The sequence below is a fragment of the Magallana gigas genome, chromosome 10 (assembly GCF_963853765.1).
Source record: "Magallana gigas chromosome 10, xbMagGiga1.1, whole genome shotgun sequence".
In the NCBI taxonomy this organism is placed as follows: domain Eukaryota; kingdom Metazoa; phylum Mollusca; class Bivalvia; order Ostreida; family Ostreidae; genus Magallana; species Magallana gigas.
Window position 1 is genome coordinate 22,238,928 of NC_088862.1, and position 17,875 is coordinate 22,256,802.

General features: G+C 33.0%; 2 protein-coding genes across 5 annotated transcripts; one reads left to right on the plus strand and one right to left on the minus strand.

The window, feature by feature from the left end:
- The first annotated feature begins 11,931 nt into the window (after positions 1 to 11,931).
- On the plus strand, positions 11,932 to 15,196 carry LOC105317695 (uncharacterized). Of its 2 annotated transcripts, XM_034468235.2 has the most exons (8): positions 11,932 to 12,195; positions 12,362 to 12,459; positions 12,733 to 12,858; positions 13,722 to 13,876; positions 13,983 to 14,095; positions 14,191 to 14,330; positions 14,483 to 14,698; positions 14,936 to 15,196. In XM_034468235.2, exons 4-8 carry the CDS (start codon positions 13,724 to 13,726, stop codon positions 15,169 to 15,171), a joined length of 858 nt encoding a protein of 285 aa, XP_034324126.2. In that variant the 5' UTR covers positions 11,932 to 12,195; positions 12,362 to 12,459; positions 12,733 to 12,858; positions 13,722 to 13,723; the 3' UTR covers positions 15,172 to 15,196. The 2 variants fall into 2 exon arrangements, with proteins under 2 accessions (XP_034324126.2, XP_065929811.1); XM_066073739.1 differs by lacking the exon at positions 12,362 to 12,459.
- A 24-nt stretch (positions 15,197 to 15,220) lies between these two features.
- On the minus strand, positions 15,221 to 17,587 carry LOC117688957 (uncharacterized). Of its 3 annotated transcripts, none has more exons than XM_066073738.1 (5): positions 17,351 to 17,587; positions 17,056 to 17,199; positions 16,772 to 16,931; positions 16,574 to 16,672; positions 15,221 to 16,344 (listed from the first exon to the last, which is right to left on the minus strand). In XM_066073738.1, exon 5 carries the CDS (start codon positions 16,094 to 16,096, stop codon positions 15,221 to 15,223), a length of 876 nt encoding a protein of 291 aa, XP_065929810.1. In that variant the 5' UTR covers positions 16,097 to 16,344; positions 16,574 to 16,672; positions 16,772 to 16,931; positions 17,056 to 17,199; positions 17,351 to 17,587. The 3 variants fall into 3 exon arrangements, with proteins under 3 accessions (XP_065929810.1, XP_065929809.1, XP_034324122.2); XM_034468231.2 differs by having other exon boundaries at positions 16,118 to 16,344; XM_066073737.1 differs by having other exon boundaries at positions 15,221 to 16,672.
- Positions 17,588 to 17,875: the final 288 nt, after the last annotated feature.

A 17,875-nucleotide genomic window follows, 5' to 3' on the forward strand; every position in this document is an offset into this window, starting at 1 on the left:
GCCTAGATCTGTCAACAATGTTAGATATCATTTAAATATTAATTAATTGACGATTGATTTAATCGAAATAGCTTCTCTCTCTAAATTTAAGCCGGTTTTAGTAAAAGAAAAAGAAAAATTGGGAGGGGGGGGGGGGACAAACAAAGAAGATATAAGCATACAGGTTTGTTGGGATGTAATTCTTTGTATCCTTTAATACTTAAAAAAGCAAATAATACTTTATAACTCTAATTTATTTATTTATGGAGGATGTCAATTCGCTAATAAGAGGTACCCACTTAAAATGATATGCATTAAAAAGAATTATGCTTAAAATGTGTAATAGGATAATAGGGAAATTTGAATGAAAATTTTTGTCATTCATTGCTCCAGATACTTTATACATGTATATGTGTATAAAACCACTAAATCATATGTCTTGTTATATATCGGTTAATATTTGAAAAGAAATTCAATGATTAAAGACGTTAAGGTGAAAATATATGAAGGATCAATGGTTTAAACACCCCAACTAACTTCGACATATTCATAGTTTTGAGATATGATGTTTGGAAATCCATTTGAGCTTTTATAGCTAACCTGAATTGTAGGTTCAAGTGAGCTTTTCTGATCACGTGTTGTCCGTCTTTCTGTTAACTTTTCACATTTTTACTTCTCTAGAACCAGTGGGCTTAACTTATTTTAACTTAGTACACAGCATCCTTATAGAAAGGGGATTTGAAAACGTTAAAATAAAGAGCAAAACTCTTTTTAAAAGAAAGATAATTGTGAAACTGTACACAGGAAAAATGTCCACTTGTGTAAAACATGTGTTAAACATATATTTTACATATATATTTTACACGTGTAAAACACATAAAAAGAGCACACATGTATAAAGTGTTTAATTTCACACATGTTCAACATGTGTTTGACATGTGTTAAACACATGTGAAATTAAACATGACATATTCTATATGTGTAAACCACATATTCTCTATGTGTAATATATGTGTTGCATTTTATATATGAAATTCATGAATTAATTTTTGCTAGCAATTTTCAATAATAAAGGTACATCTTGACTTAAGCTTTCATTTAAAATATATTAAATATGCTTCATATTTTCACTTCGCCTCAAACTATTCCTCCTTATAAATGTATGGATCATCAGTATAGAACTATTGCAAATGCATTCTTGGTATATCAAAATAAAGTAATAACAAAAACTTCATTAATTTGTTCTCAGGAGTTTATTCTTCATCACCGCGTTGTTATTAACTGATCATTTCTCTCTTTCTTGTTCTTATCAATGAAAAGAAAAAATATATATATATGTGTGTGTGTAGTGTTTCTTAACACAAAAATTACATGTAGTTATTTTTTTCCATGTCTGTTTTACAGGATGCACTTATTACACTATATAAAATGATAAATGCTATTACATTACACATGTATATATAGCTTTTAAAGAGGAATCCATACAAAAGAACATTAGATAAGTAATCTAGGTAAGAAAATGTATATGATTTATCAGAATTTTAAAAAAAAGAAATCACAACAAATCTTTTAACTAACATCTTGGTAACGCTTAAGGTGGCTCTATACACCCACAGTTTATTCCAATTTTCAATAGAAGACCACAAAACATATACTTATCAAATATTAAAATGACGATAGGGATACTATAGGTATTTTTAAAGAATTTTTGAATGTTTTTTCGTGTTTTTGTAAAATATTTTTTAAAAAGACAGCTATCAACAAATTGAGAGAAATTATTTTGTCATATGATGGATATTTCCTTCGGACACATAAAAAAAAAAATAATACTTCTGAACATTCAAAAATGTTATTATTGCAATTTTTTTTAGTATTTCCCCAAAACATATTTTTTCATATTTTCTTACTCTGTTGACAAACCATCTAAAAAAGTTGCTTGATGTTATAAGAAAATGTATTTTAATAAATGTGACATAAAAAATTGAATGAAAACCATTGCAAATAAACACAAAAAATATTTTAAATTTTATTTGGTATGAAAGTTCCTCATGTAAGGGTTATCGTTCCTAAGTCCCAAGGCCCAAACCCCTTGGGGACTTTTCATTTCTGAGTTGAAGAAAATTTCCTAAATATAATGTTGGAATGATAAATACATACATATTTCATTATAGACTTTGCCCTGTATAAGTGAATATATTAGCTTTAATGCAAAACTAAGTCAAATAAATAAAGGGGAACATTGACTAGGCTAATAGGATTTATGTATCCCCACCTGAGAGAAATTCAAAGCAACCCTCTCATCCCCGTTAGGTGTCGATATTAATGTGCATTAAATTATATCATAATTGAAATATTTTCACCTGTTTAGAATTTTCTTTCAAGGTATTCAACCAAAAATACGTTTTAGAAATTTTTTGAAAGTTAAAAAAATTATTGTTCTCAACGGGAATCGAACTCATGACCTACTGGTTTGTAGTGAACCCACTAATCCACTGCGCTACGGTGTAACATATCGATGATGCTAAAGAAACTCTTTAAAAATTTATACTTGATTTTATTGTTTATTTCGATAAATAATACCACACAACGTGAAGGTGTCACATACCACATTACTTGTAAGTAATGCATTTTCCAATTATCAAATTAAATCTATCCATTTAACAATTTTTTCAAAATAGCGGTTCCCATACAATTCACCTCAGTGTAAATCAGCCAGTACCGGAATTGCATGTTTCCAGATTTACTTTTTTGCGTACTGCGTCATCAAAAAGTGGTGTATAGAGCCACCTTAATTCTTCTTTCCTCCTTTTCTTGTAGAAGATCCCAGATGTTGGGTCTATTGTCTTCCTTTATAGATGCATAGAACTCTGGTGACATAAAAAAAAAATCTAAAGTTAATTTATAGTCATGGTATATTTCATGGATTGAAGATATAATTAGATTATCGTCATTTGAGAATCAAATTTTCACTTTAGTTTAAATATAGCTTTTCTGTTTTAAATATATGCATTTCTGTAACAGAACTTACATACGTGTTATTTTTACTATACAATTATGTATATATAATATTAGAATTCTCATGCACCTTTATACTCTGGCCAGAACTTCTCGCATTCATTGAACTTTTTTGTTGAAAAGAATGCCCTCTGAAAAATGAAGACAAGTGAAAAGCTGTCAGTGTGACAGCAAACCGGGTTTTCTTTTACGTGAACTGTATCCATAATCCATGTCAACCCATATCCAGTGAAATGGATAAGGTGAAAGGGTACCCTATATGCAATATTTTGCCAAAAAATGACGAAGTTCAAAAGCTGGTATTTTTTTTCATAAATAATCAGAAATCAAAATCCTAGCAATATGCACACCTCTGATATACGTACGATTGATCTGCAAAGGAACAACTTCCTATCTTGAAAACTGTAAGAGGAGTTTTCCGTACAATGAGGATACCCTATATGCAATATTTTGCCAAAAATGACTAAGTTCAAAAGCTGGTATTTTTTTCATAAATTATTGGAAATCTAAATCCTAGCAATATGCACACCTCTGATATATGTACAATTAATCTGCAAAAGAACAACTTCCTATCTTGAAAACTGTAGGAGGAGTTATACGTACAATGAGTGTACCCTATATGCAATTTATTTGCCAAAAAATGACTAAGTTCAAAAGCTGATATTTTTTTCATAAATAATCAGAAATCAAAATCCTAGCCATATGCACACCTCTGATACATTGTATATGTACAATTGATCTGTAAAAAAAAACAACTTCCTATCTTGAAAACTGTAGGAGGAGTTATCCATACAATGAGGGTACCCTATATGCATTTTTTTGCCAAAAAATGACTAAGTTCAAAAGCTGGTATTTTTTTTCATAAATAATCAGAAATCAAAATCCTAGCAATATGCACACTTCTGATATAAATACAATTGATCTGCAAAAGAACAACTTCCTATCTTGAAAACTGTAGGAGGAGTTATCCGTACAATGAGGGGTACCCTTTTGGCAGCCGCCCGCCCGCCCATCCGCCATTTTCACCATTTTAATAACCGGATTTTTCCGTTGGAAAACCCGGTTAAAAAAGTAAGCAAAATTCTTTCATAAAGTATAAATCAATAGATAGTTATATATATTTAGATACATGCATATGATGCAATTTATTTGTTCATCATTATGTCCAAAGGAAGGGACTGATTGCATGTTAAGTTCAATTGTTTGTGTCGTTAGCCAATACATTTCACTATATATACATAGCATTACAATGTAGATCCTGCTCTTTTAAGATGCATAGTATTGTTGATTTTTATTTATATATTTTGATTATCACACAAAATTAGACTTACAAGTGCTACCGTCATCTTCCTCTTCTTTTTGTCCACAGGACTCTCCCCTGGTCGAGTGAATGGCCTGTACAAATAATTGCACAGGCCATCCAGGGAGAGGGCCTGAATGTCCATTGTAGAGTGGAACAGCTAAGAAAAAAAAACATCAGACAATCAATATTGCAACAAAAAACAGATGTGTGTAAAAATCAGTCACTGAATACACATTATAAATGATCTATTTTAAGTCTTACTTTCCATCATTCATCACACATTTTTTCAATCTTTGGCATTTAGAATATACATGTATATTTTCTATGTAACTCATCACACATGTAACACACATGTAAAATATACATATTACATGTGTGTCAAAAAACATGTATATAACATGTATAAAACACATGTTCAAATTTACACATGTGAATTATATGTATATTTTATGTGTTTTTCATATAAATTATACATATATAATATTATACATGTATAAATTTGAACATGTGTTTTACACATATCAAATATGTGTAAAACATGTGTGGTACTAAACACATGTTTTACACACATGGACATTTTTCCCGTGTAAAAATACGGTGGTTGTCATGACAAATCTTCTTCTTCAAGGTAAAGTGTAAAGATTATGAATATGCTCCGTATGTCAATAAATGACCAATTTTATGAAAAAAAACTATTATTTTAATATTAGCATATTTGTAAAACGACATCTTATGGTAAACACAAGTGTCAAAAGTTCCAATATTTTAACATTACCAACGACGTTACCTCCCCTGTTTGTGACGTCATTAGAGACACCGAGAAAATGGCTCATTTCATTGATAGTGACGGTGAAATATCCGAAATTGATTTGACACTGAGAATTCAGCCGTATATGTATGAACCAATCTTAAGTTCTACTGATCGTACAAAGACTCATTCGCAGGAAAGCGAATCGGAGATTGATCAAGCTTCATCACATAAAGAAGGAATTTTAGATAAAACAGGGGATAAGTGTACGATCTTTCTTTTAGGCCATCAAAAATTAATTCCGTGGTTTTCAGGCCTGCGCGCATCTGATTTAACATTGCGCATTGCCAATTATTAACATTAAATAAATAAACAAAAATTTGTGCTTGCTTATCCCGGAAAAAAAATTTGGATTTAGGACCACAAGAAGCATCATCCAAAGACTTGGTGCAGGGTTCTGAGGCAGAAAATCTTGCGCTTTATTATGCCCTCGCGCAACTTGTTGCGAAGGGGATATAGCATCGCTACCGTGCGTGTGTGTGTTTCGTATGTATGTGTGTGTGCACTCCATCTCAATTTTCTAGTAAATTAAAAAAAACCTTCAAAAACCATTAATACTATTACAAATTATTATTTCATTAAATCAATGTCATAACAAGTTAAAGTAAGCAGTTCAAATCAACAACTTGATATTTTTTGGATTTAGATCAAGTACAGGGCTGCGTTCAAGATCGTAGCAGCTAGCCTAGCCGCTAGGTCGTAGATATCTAGGTTTATTGAACGGACCGCTAGGTTAGCCGCTTAGTCTCAGATTTGAAGTTGGAAATGTTCAACGATAGACTAATTTCATCGACATAATTTGTTAATTTCAAGCGGAAATATACATGTTAAGATTCATTATAACTTAAAGGATGAATAAAATATCAGTAAATAAATAGATTCCGTGTTTGTTACAAAGTGGTAACTAAGGTGGCCATCTTGAATTTGATACGTAGCATAAAATATTTAGGATACGAATATCTACCTAGCGGCTAGGCTAGCTTTCTGTTCAACTACGTAGCCCTACGAAGCAGCTACGATCTTGAACGCAACCCAGGTAAAGAAAATGTAGTTTTTGCAGTAATGTAGGGATAGTAGAATGTGGTCTTATCATTAACATAACTATATATTCCTAAATAATACATCCCTACACACAATAACTCATGTCGCGAGCGGATGCTCCGCTTAGCGGTGCCCTTGTTGTCTTCTCTTTGCGATTTTTTCGATGGTTGTTGACCTCCGACCACTTTTTTTGACCGACTCAGTCGACTGACTTGCAGATCTTTTTATAGTGTGTCTTTTCCTTGGGATTGGTTATTGACGGTATTGCCCCAGGTTTAAGCATTTTAGATGTTGCCTGAAATCCGACATTGTTAGCTACGTCAGGATTTACTGAGAAGTGCAGATCTTTGTCAAAATGGCGTTCGCACAATTTGGTGTATTGTGTGGGTTCAAACCCGTCTGTCTTCAGCCTCAGAGTCCATATTTTTCTAAATTTTGGGTCTCTGGAGAATAGGTACATGCTTAGACCCTGACCAGACTTTATCGTACAATTAAGCACGGCACACTGCACCATTGTAACGATTACATGCGCTCTCCTCACTGTCGTCTGCATACATGTATCTCGGTCAGATCGGAATGTCTCTGATTACGTCAATTTACGCAAGGGAAATAACTCCTTCAGTATTACAGATCAATACGTCGTAGGATGATATTTTGAATAAAATAAATGGGAATGTCGATGTAAAATAACTCATGTGACCTTTTATCATATTTAGAACATAGTAATGAAGTAATTAAATTAGAAAAAACTATGCCTAAATTTTTTATTAAACTTGAACTTTAAGAACCACTTCACCAGGAATGGTAATTTTTACACTTAATCTTGTAACTACCAATATTAAAGATTCTGAATTGTTAAAATTGAGACCCCTGGACCAATACTGGGGCCCATGCTACAATTTGTGATATTTTACTACGTAAGCATTTTCAGATAGTGTATATTTTAAATTGTTAAAAACATGACCCCCGTACTTTAACTGGGGGTTCAAATTTTAACATAGAAATACATGTATTTAAGGAAAATGTTTTAAAAATAACATAAAACGACCAAACAATGAACTGTTCAAGTGAATGATATGGCTTATTGGCCTCTTGTTAAATAAAATGTTTCTTAAATAAATGTAACTATGCAAACAAATTCACTTTTAACTGTTAATTGTGCACTGGTAAGTTGATACATTTTCATTCATGCAAGTACAACAAATATTTGCTTTATAGATGATATTTATTGATGATATATATTTATTTAGTTTTTGTAATCTTTTATGAATATGTCTCTGTTTTACTTTAAGTACAGCAAGGCCGCATTTGCTGCTCTCTTTTGGGTCGCTGTACTGAAATTCAATTCAATGTCTCTGAAAAGAGGGATGTCGGTGTTTCCACTCTCTTTGTCTAAAATAAAGTTGTGTAAGTATACACAGGCCATGATGACATCTGGAATGTTCTGATTCAGACTATGTCCATTGACTTTAGTCTCCCGAACTTTCCTTTTAAGAGAGCGAATGCCCTATCAATCACCGAACTAGTTGAACTGTGTATGATAGTATACCTTGTTTCCTCTTCTTTCAGGTCACCTACCTCCCTGAATGGAGTGATGAGAGAGTTGGAGAGGGAGTAAGCTGAATCTCCTAAAATATGTAAATTGGGAGGCAACTTCTCCAACTCAGCTGTGATTGGGCTGTTGCGAAACATTTGAGAACCATGGACAGATCCTGGCCATCCAGCATATGCATCAATAAACCTCATGTTATGATTACAAATGCACTGGAGAACGATGGAACTGAATCTCTTCCTGTTAATGAAGCTGGAGCGATCCTGTGCTCTTCCTCTAAAGGGGATATCGGGATGGCACCCGTCAATGCACCCAATCACTCCAGGGAAACCAGGCGTTCAAGAAATATACTCGATGAAATCTTCATCTGGACTTCTGTGGGTCACATCACGCTTATCAAATGCTTCATCTCCTCACAAACTAACAGGAAAATGTTGTGGAGAGTTCCTTTAGAGAGATTAAAGCGGTCTGCCACGCCACGGAAAGACTCGTCATTACTGAGGAGCCAAACTGTTGGAAGCACCCTGGTCTCCAGTGAATTGGATCTGCATGTCAAATGAGGATCAACAGCCTCAAGCAAGCTCTGGAAGAGTAAAATATTTTGTTTTTAAAAGACCATAATCAGCATTTTGTCTCTCAGTTGACCTATTGTAATTGGTCTTTATTCTCCGTGAGTTAACAACTTTACATTTTTAAATTCTTCTTGAAACTACATGGCTATTTATTACCATTTTTGGTTTGAAGCATTTCCAGTATAAGAGGAATATAAATTGTGAAATTTATGACCATACCACCCCCAGGGCTTAATATATAGTTTTTGCTATTAGAACCTTTTTTTAAATCACAGAATGAATTAATGACTCAAATGAAAGAGGTAATCGGTACATGTTTATCAGATTCTTGTAAATTTTGCGACGTGGCATGTCACAAACTGTGCAAAAATGGGTTAAATATGCACTGGTAACCATTTTTAGCTTCAGCTCAGGCGGGCTTTTCTGATCACTTTGTGTCCGGCGTCCGTATGTCCGTACGTCTGTCTGTAAACGTTTTACATATTAAGCTTCTTCTCCAGAACTACTGCGCTAAGTTCAACCAAACTTGGCACAAAGCATTATTGGGTAAAGAGGATTCAATTTTTAAAAAAATGAAGGACCCCGCCCTCTTTCAAGGGAAGATAATAAGAATTTATTTAAGATTATTTGATATTTTTCAAAAATCTTCTCAAAAACCGTATGGTCAGAAAAGCTGAAATTTGTGTTGAAGCATCCTCAAAGAGTGTAGAATCAAGTTTGTTCAACTTGGGTACACCGGGGGTAAGATAAGGCCAAAATGGGGGATCGAAGTTTAACATAGGAATATTACATATAGAGGTAATCTTTAGAAATCTTCTCAAAAACCATTCATCCTGAAAAGCTATAACGTGTGTGGACGCATCCTCAGATAGTTCAAAATTAAGTTTGTTTAAATCATGGTCCCTGGGGATAGTGGCACCACAATTGGGGGAGGGGTCAAATTTTTACATAGGAATCTATAGAGGTATTCTTGTGGAATCTTCTATTATGACACGATTCGCAAAATAGCTGTAACTTGTGAAGTATCCTCAGATAAGGCAGATGTTAGTTTGTTCAAATCATGACACCCAGGGGTATGGGGGAGGGGGGGTTTAATTTTTAAATAGGAATGTGTAGAAAATATATATATATATGAATTTATTACACAACCCATATGGTACAATAAGAATATTACAATGGGGGGGGGAATCAATTTTCTTTATTGATTGGTTCAATAAGAATATTGTTTATATCAATGATTTGCTGGATGAAAATGGGTCCTTTTTAAGTTTACAAGACCTTCAAAGTAAGTTTGATGTCAAGTCAAACTTCCTTACTTATCTTGGTTTACAAAAATCTATTTTAACTAGTTTACATTATCATGGAATCTCAAAAGAAGATGATAACCCAAGGCCTTTTATACCTTTCCACATTAAATTATTTTGCTCACCTCGAAAAGGATCTAAGATTATGTATAATATTCTAAACATGGAAAATGTCACATCTTTCAATAAATCAAAATGGGGATTATTTTTTATGTTGTCAGACTTACAGTGGAAAACCATATACCAGTTACCTTTTGTCAACATTAAAAGTACCAAATTACAATGGCTGCAATTTAGAATTAATCACCACATTCTAACAACTAATAAATATCTATTTAAAATAGGAAAGGAATGTAGTAAGTTGTGTAACTTTTGTAAACAACATGATGAGACAATTTTTCATGTACTATGGGAGTGTCCTAATGTTCAAGAACTCTTTCAGCAATTTTTTGAATTCTGTCAATCAAAGAGAATTACAATCCAAAGAGATCCTTTAATTTTTATATTCGGGCTACACTCTGACCCTATTTCTACAGACATTTATTCTATCTTCTTGGTTATGAAATCCTATATCTATAGGAAAAGATGTCTTAATGAAGCACTAACAATTCATGAATTACTTATAGATATTAAAACACATATATCAACTCTAAGATATATAGCTATCCGAAATTGCAGATTAGATGATTTTTATAAGAGATGGGAAACTTGGCTTTTTCTTCTTAATAGACTTCACTAAACAATTATAGCAGACTCTGACTATATAGAAATGATATAAAACTATAAATCAATTACTTACTCATGTTCAAGAACCAATTCTCTCTCTCTCTCTCTCTCTCTCTCTCTCTCTCTCTCTCTCTTTCTCTGTCAAGAAAAAAAAAAATTTGTTTTGAAGTGATATTTTCTCAAAGCTGTTATCACTTTATTGTATACAAATGCATTTGATTGTTCAACTTCAAATAAAAAAAAAATAAATATATATATATATATATATATATATATATATATATATATATATATATATATATATATATATATTGACTTACAAGATGTACATTAGGAGGGCTTGATGGTCATGGCCATTTAAAGGCTGTATTAATCTCCTTTAAATGAATAACTCATAATACAAATTCAGGAAACTATACAAAAATACTGGATTTTCCTAAAAAAGGTGCAACTTTAATGAAAGAAACCTTAGATAGTGTAAATTTAAATTTGTCTAAATCATATTTTTCAGGAGTAGGATGGGACTACACTGGGGAGTCCAAATTTACAAAGGAAGACGTTTCAAATTCAAAAAAACTCAAATGTTATAATATATGGTTGTACTTATATGCAAGCATTTTGACAATTGTTGATTCTTTAAAGGGGCATGGTAACTTTTTGGTCAAACTCTACTTTTCTTTTTCTATTATTTAGTGCTTTAGGAATGCATTTCTAATGATCAAATGAAATTTGAGAGTGAGTCGTATAGTTATAAGCAAGATGCAGATATCACAATTCGTTGTTTCTAAACAGTTTCCAATGTTTAGCCCATTCATTTTAGGTCTAAAACTGGACCTTTTACTTCAACATTCAAAATGTAAACGAAAGCTTTGTAACTCTCATATAACTCAACAAATGGCACTCAAATTAGGGTGCTTAATAGAAATGCCTTACTGAAGCATTGTAAACATTAAAATCAGAAAAATAATTTTTGACCAAAATCGTGACCATACGGTATACCCCTTTAAAATTGTTTAGACTATGGCCCCTGGACAATTGTTTGGCTTCACAAGTTTGATATAGGTTTATATCCCATTTAAATTTTTTAAATTATATCTTCTTGACTATAAAATCACCATGTGACAAAAAGGGCTAAATGATGAACAGAATATTCAGGGGAAAAAGTTAGGTTTTTTTTTTTATACAAGATCCAGATCTTTTATACTATATATTGTACAGATTAGATATTTTGTATAAGACTCTGTAAAGCTGATTTAATTGCATCTATTGTTGCTCAGGTGAGCAATGTGGCCCATGGGTCTCTTGTTTAATCTACTTCTGACACCAAAAGAATCCCGATATATACTGTATATTGAATTTGTTCCAATCATGATATCTGGGGGTAGCAACGTGTGTCTGTGTGGGGGGGGGGGGGGACAAAAATGTACTTAGGAATATAAAAAAACATTTTCTAAAATATCTTTTTCTAAAAGCAACTTGCCTAGAAAAGCTGCAACTTTACAGAAAGCATCCTCAGATAATGTGTTATCAGATAATGTGTAAATATATCTTGAGGAGAAGGGTAGGGCCACATTAGGGATTTTACGAAACATCATTGTTTAAAGTAACTGCTCAGAATCCTGCATTACATAGGCCTACACAGCGTTCGGCGAGACTTCGCGAGATTTCGTTGCTGGAGATAAACAAACATGTCGGATTGTATGTGTTAGAAGGGGAATATGGCATTTTCTATTTTATATTGGGCGAACTACACAGCTGGGACTAGAAAACTTAGTAGAAAGTCTGAAATTGCTGTACAATCAGACCATGTCTTGAAATTCGTGTACGATAAAGAGGCATCATACGTACGTGGCACAGTTCAAGCATCTATGCGTGACAGGAGTTACAATGTAACGGTATGTCAAATTTAACTATTATGCGAATTTTCGGTAACAAAATAGTAAATTTTTTCAATGAATAATGTTATTTATACCAATAACTATGTGGTTGTTGTTTATATATGGACACACATTCTTCCCAAATTAGTATGTAGATAATATATTGTCGGGTGTTAATATTTAGATTACCCTTGGCCCAAACTACAATATTGAAGACAGCACTTGCGAGTGTGTGAATGGGCAGGATAAATGTCATCACAAGGCCAGCATTCTTCTCTATGGGTATGCAAATGAAATTATATTGCCTATCTGTTGCTCTGATGAGAGAATATGTTCTGACAACCAGAATTTTCTCTATAGAGATCTACAGAGCTGATCAATGTATTGAATTCAAAACACATAGCTTTTGATTGACTAAAATTAGTATATGCTGTAATTTATGATGAATTATTTTATCACCACCTGGTATTCAAGTACATTTATGGAATTTGCTGAAAAACATATCACTACAGAAAGTATATATATATACTACATATTTTATCCAATCTACAACAGGTATAAAAACGTGTCAAAGACAGATGTGAGGCAGTCATGGATAAAAAATCCAAAGTCAGCACCACTTCGCCAAACCAAAACAATGGAGGAACTGTTCCCTGCACCAGATCGATTTGTAAACTACAGGTTAGCAAACAATAATTTTATAACTGTATCTGTTCTACATGCATATGATATACAAACAGTTAATGATTTTATTTTTGCAGGGTTTAATATAGCATGGGTTTTTGCTTTATTAATTTTACTGTACATGTATATATTTTATCAAAAAACATTAGGGCAACAAATAGACCAGTTAATGATAGAGACAGGGAGTTCCTATATCACAAATTGACATCTGTGGGAAGATTTTCAGGTTAAATCTGGTGCTTTATGTTGATAGTTCATTGTTACCAGTTTTGGTATTTAAAATTTTAGATTATTACTTGTTTAAATTAAACAAGACAGGATGCATAGATAAAGAAACACTCTCTTGATATAAAATGAAAATTTATCCAGTGACATTGATGTTAAAGGCAACTCTAATAGACTAATAGTGTCATTGATGCAATACCTGTTTTTTTTATGTTTTTAACTTATATGCCAAATTTAGTTTGTTTTGTTTTTAACATTTTATTCTGCAAAGGTTATTATTTGATACTAACATGGATTGTACATATTCTCAAGAAGTATTTTATCTGCAAAATCTCAAATGTTAAGTTGTAACAAGTTATATACATAAAACAAAACAGCATTTACCTTACACATTTAGTGAAATACATTCATTTTAATGTTTATTTTCCTGGCATGTTTTCAAACTTCACCATGTATTTATTATATAGCAGTACTTTTCTCATGTAATTATATACATCATGTACATTTATATGCATTAATTGGTAATATAAATAATTTGCAATTACATTTTTCTTAATTTCAGTTATTTGAAATAAAGGTACTAGACTATGTTTTCCTGGTAATCTTTTAAAACATTTTTATTTAATATTTAACAGCAATGCATTGGATACTGGTCCCAGAGCCACCTGTGCCTAGACTTTCTTTACCTATTGTTGAAGACCTCATTTCAAGCCAGGAATTCATCTCCTCAGAAAACCCCATTAATTGGATGAAGCAAAAATTAATGATAAATGAGCAGCAAATTCAGCAGGTGATTAAATCATTCATGCAGTTTCAAATGAGATATTGTACCATCAACGACTTAATAATTATGTATTTTTTAATGAATGCTGTTTAAAGGTAGAGATGTTTTGTAGATTGCCAGTCTTACCATCGGACAAAAAGATAGCTGCTTGTGGTCATCAGTTCGCAAGAATAGATTGACAGCCTCCAACTTTGGTTGTGTTTTGGCAGCAATCAAGAGAAATAGGTATTCACAGAAAAAAGTACACATATCAGTAAATGTAGAATTATGTGAATTAAAACTTATCTAACATAATTAACTTATTGATGCCTTTTTCACAGATATCCAATTTCCTTGTACAAAAGACTATGTTCAGCGTATGATCTTTCTAAGAAGGATGCCATCATTTGGGGGATGTGCAATGAAAAGATAGCCATTGAGAAATACAAAACTTTTGGGGATGCTGTTGTAGAGCCAACGGGTGGGTATTACCAGTATTATACAGGATAACCGATAATGCGAAAATTATTGTCAGTGATGTATATATATTAAATATAAGGTAACTGATAATATAAAAATAATTCTCATTTTTATCTTGTACTTTGTCATTGAAAATTCAATGTTGCTTAATAGGTATCTGGCTTCACAAAAATGGGGTTCTTGGATCAAGTCCAGATGGAATCGTACGTCAACCTGCGCTGTTTGGATATTGTTATCAAGATCCAGCTCTTGCTGACATGCTTCAGTTATATAACTTTCGACCAGAAATATTGGAGGTGAAATGCCCCTTTTCGGCAAAGGAGATGACTATTCCTGAAGCTATCGAAAAATTGAATGATTTCTGCTTAGGTTGGTTACAATTATGATTAATGGTTTTTTTTTATATTTCAAAGACTCATTTACAGAGTTAATTATTCCAAATTATATGAGCAATATGTTTTTATTTTGAAACAAGATAGATACAATATTTATATATCAAAAAGAAAAAAGTCTTTTGCATGATCAACCACAAAAAAGAAGATATTTAATTTATGATGTAGAAATGACTGGAAACATGACCATTGTAATTGTTTTTTTAACTTACAGAGTTTCAAGAATTCCATGGAGTGAAATCATACAAGTTAAGAGAAAACCACCAATATCATGATCAGGTCCAAGGACAGCTGCACATTACTGGAAAGTCTGCGTGTGACTTTATGGTTTGGACACCAAAGGACTGTGCGATTGTTAGAATCACAAGACAACTCAGTTGGGAGGATAATATTTCTGTTTTGACAGATTTTTACTTTGATAAATTTGTTCCCCATCTGCAACAGCTATAAAAGTATTAAATATGATAGCAACATATTCATACTCTTGATTTCTAACATTTCAATCTTGACCTACAAAGTTTTGAGCAATTTCCTGCAAAAGAGGATCCTGAAAATTGACAAGTACACAACATAACTGAAACACTTTGGTACTGATGTATCTAAACTGATGAGGGATATGTCTAAGAATTTCATAATTTTTTATGCGCTCATTTGCACGCTCAACATGTATACGTGATTTAGCAATTTTTCTACAAAGCTGAACTTCATTGGGGGTGTACTGCGATTTAGCTGTAAGGAAGGGAGGAATATTAAGGTGTACTCCTTGGGGCAACAACTTGTGAATAGTAAACCCTTTATCTGCTAATACCATGTCACCGGGCGCTAATTGCTCTAAAATTTTGCTGTGCTCTACAATTGCAACATCAGATGTGCTCCCTGGGTACAATTTACTAATAAACACCAAGGCACCATTTGGTGCAACACCTGTAACACTTTTTACAGTGTGGGAATTTTTGTAGCCACTGTATGTGCTGGCCTGCAATCTCATGTCATTCCCAGGAACATCTTGGTTGATTTCAGTGGCGTCTAGTACTATTCTGCATGAGCTAAAATCGCCAAAACTGGTAGGCATAGATCCCTTGCATTTTTGTAGAGATGGAATGCGACTCTCTATGAGTCCTTCATATAAAACCTCATGCATAGCACAAATTTGAGAAGTTACAATGTTATTAACTGATGATGCACTGGTGTTGAATCTCTCTGCAAGGTCCAAAAGAGGGGTGTTCATAGTTATTTTCATTAATGTCATCAACAGTTGGTCTGTCAAAGAAATGAAAGATGGTCTCCATCCATCAATGTACTTAACCTGGAATCTCTGCATCATTTCGTCAATGGCGTGGAACATGTCTGGCCTTAGACTTGTATACATCAGCATCTACATTAAAACATGACAGTGAAACACATTGTGTTGAAGATATATTTCTTTTTATTTTTTACATTTTGTTTTAAAAACAGACTTGTTTCTGATAAACAAAAATGCTGTCCAGCAGCATTTTAATAACCAATTGTACAAAACATAAGCAGTATGATATTCTTTCCTGGCAGAGCATTTGTTCTACTATTTCTGTCATTTTTCACAGGCTGATGAACTGTCCAGCAGTAGGCCCGTTATCAAAATATAAACTGAAAAAGAAATGCCTCACAAAGTATCGTGTTCAATGATAAAATCAAAAGATCTGTAAATAATATCTCATCAAGGTATATAAAACTTAAATATAGCATTGAACTATGCATTCCTACCAATGTTCATAACTTCAAACACTAAATATTGATGTGCATGTATCAATAATTTGATAATGACGAATGTCGATTTTTTTTAATACATGTACTACTCATGATATCTGAAATGTACCTTTCTCTCGTCATCTATGATATCACCAATTCTGAACGCTCGCTTCATGGACATCATTCTGATTTGTATTCTTAATTCCTCAACCTCGCGCCTCAGGTTCTGATAAATACAAATATATATTTATAATAAACAGGTAATATTCGTAATCTTTACACTAATTTCATTGTCAATGTTGAGCTTTAAGTGTCTACCATTTACCTGATTCTCTTCCTTTAAATGATGATAGGAAGTCTGGTAACTGTGATCCAGATTTATGTGTGCAGATGTTGAATCCATAGATGATGCACAATGCATGGCTGATAATGCAGATGTGGATGTGCTGGAAACAGCCATCTTTTGATTTTCTTTTCTCTCAGTTCTAAATAAAATACATAACACATATGAATAAAATTTATTAAGTAAACATTTTTTTTTAAAATTACATATTACTATTGAAAACAAAGACTAATTTATGCTTTTTGTAAATATGACATATCCCATACCTATTTATTTTGGTTGGATCAGGAAAATCGAACAGTTTCCCACAACTCCATGGGAAAATGGTTGGGCCATTATTCTTGTCCCCATCCACAAAATGACAGCTGCAGATCCTGTCACTCTGCAACACTACGGCTCTGTCCTTACGTCTGCATACATACATGTAATAACGTATTTATTTAACATTAGCATTTAGATACACACATATTAAAACAATTTCACATTGTTTATTCTACAAGGGACCTAAATATTCTTCCCTGATTCTACCTTGTTCTGCAATGACATTATAATAATGTTTACCTGCATAGTTTTTCCCATTTCGTTGACAACCCGGCACTGGATGGGAATCTAAACATCTTGCATGTTCGCCGTAATCCCTGGTGATTACACCCAAACACAAAACAAATCGTCATTGTCGGTTCACGCGTTATGCACTGGTCTATTATTACGTCTCGTTTAGAGTCAGAGTAAATTCGAACTACGATTGTCTCCGGAAGTTCTACACCGGAAGTGAGACTTTACGAGACTGTGCAGGCCTATAACCGGTGGATGTTATGCAGATGCAAAACTTGAGCTAGGAGGAATTCGGGGAGTTTTACGGACACAAATGTAGGACCCGTCCAACATTCACTATGTCTTAAGAAAGAAGCTTAATGAGTAAAAAGAGAAAGTTAATGAGGAGGAGTATGACCAAAGAGATTCAAATTCATCGTCAGTGTTGTACCCCTCAACAGAAGAAAAGTCCTCAAAAACGCAAGATAAACACCCAGTCTGTTGTCCTTACAGTAGAGGAATATTAAGAAAAACGAGGAGTACAGAAAGGAA

What these genes read in the sequence shown, in the direction of transcription:
- LOC105317695 (XM_034468235.2), top strand. Translation starts at nt 13,724, where the DNA reads ATGCATTGGATACTGGTCCCAGAGCCACCTGTGCCTAGACTTTCTTTA. An exon ending in GCAGCAATCAAGAGAAATAG is followed by an intron (nt 14,096 to 14,190) that starts GTATTCACAGAA and finishes CCTTTTTCACAG; the next exon opens with ATATCCAATTTCCTTGTACA. An exon ending in ATTGAATGATTTCTGCTTAG is followed by an intron (nt 14,699 to 14,935) that starts GTTGGTTACAAT and finishes TTTAACTTACAG; the next exon opens with AGTTTCAAGAATTCCATGGA.
- LOC117688957 (XM_066073738.1), bottom strand. Translation starts at nt 16,096, where the DNA reads ATGCTGATGTATACAAGTCTAAGGCCAGACATGTTCCACGCCATTGAC.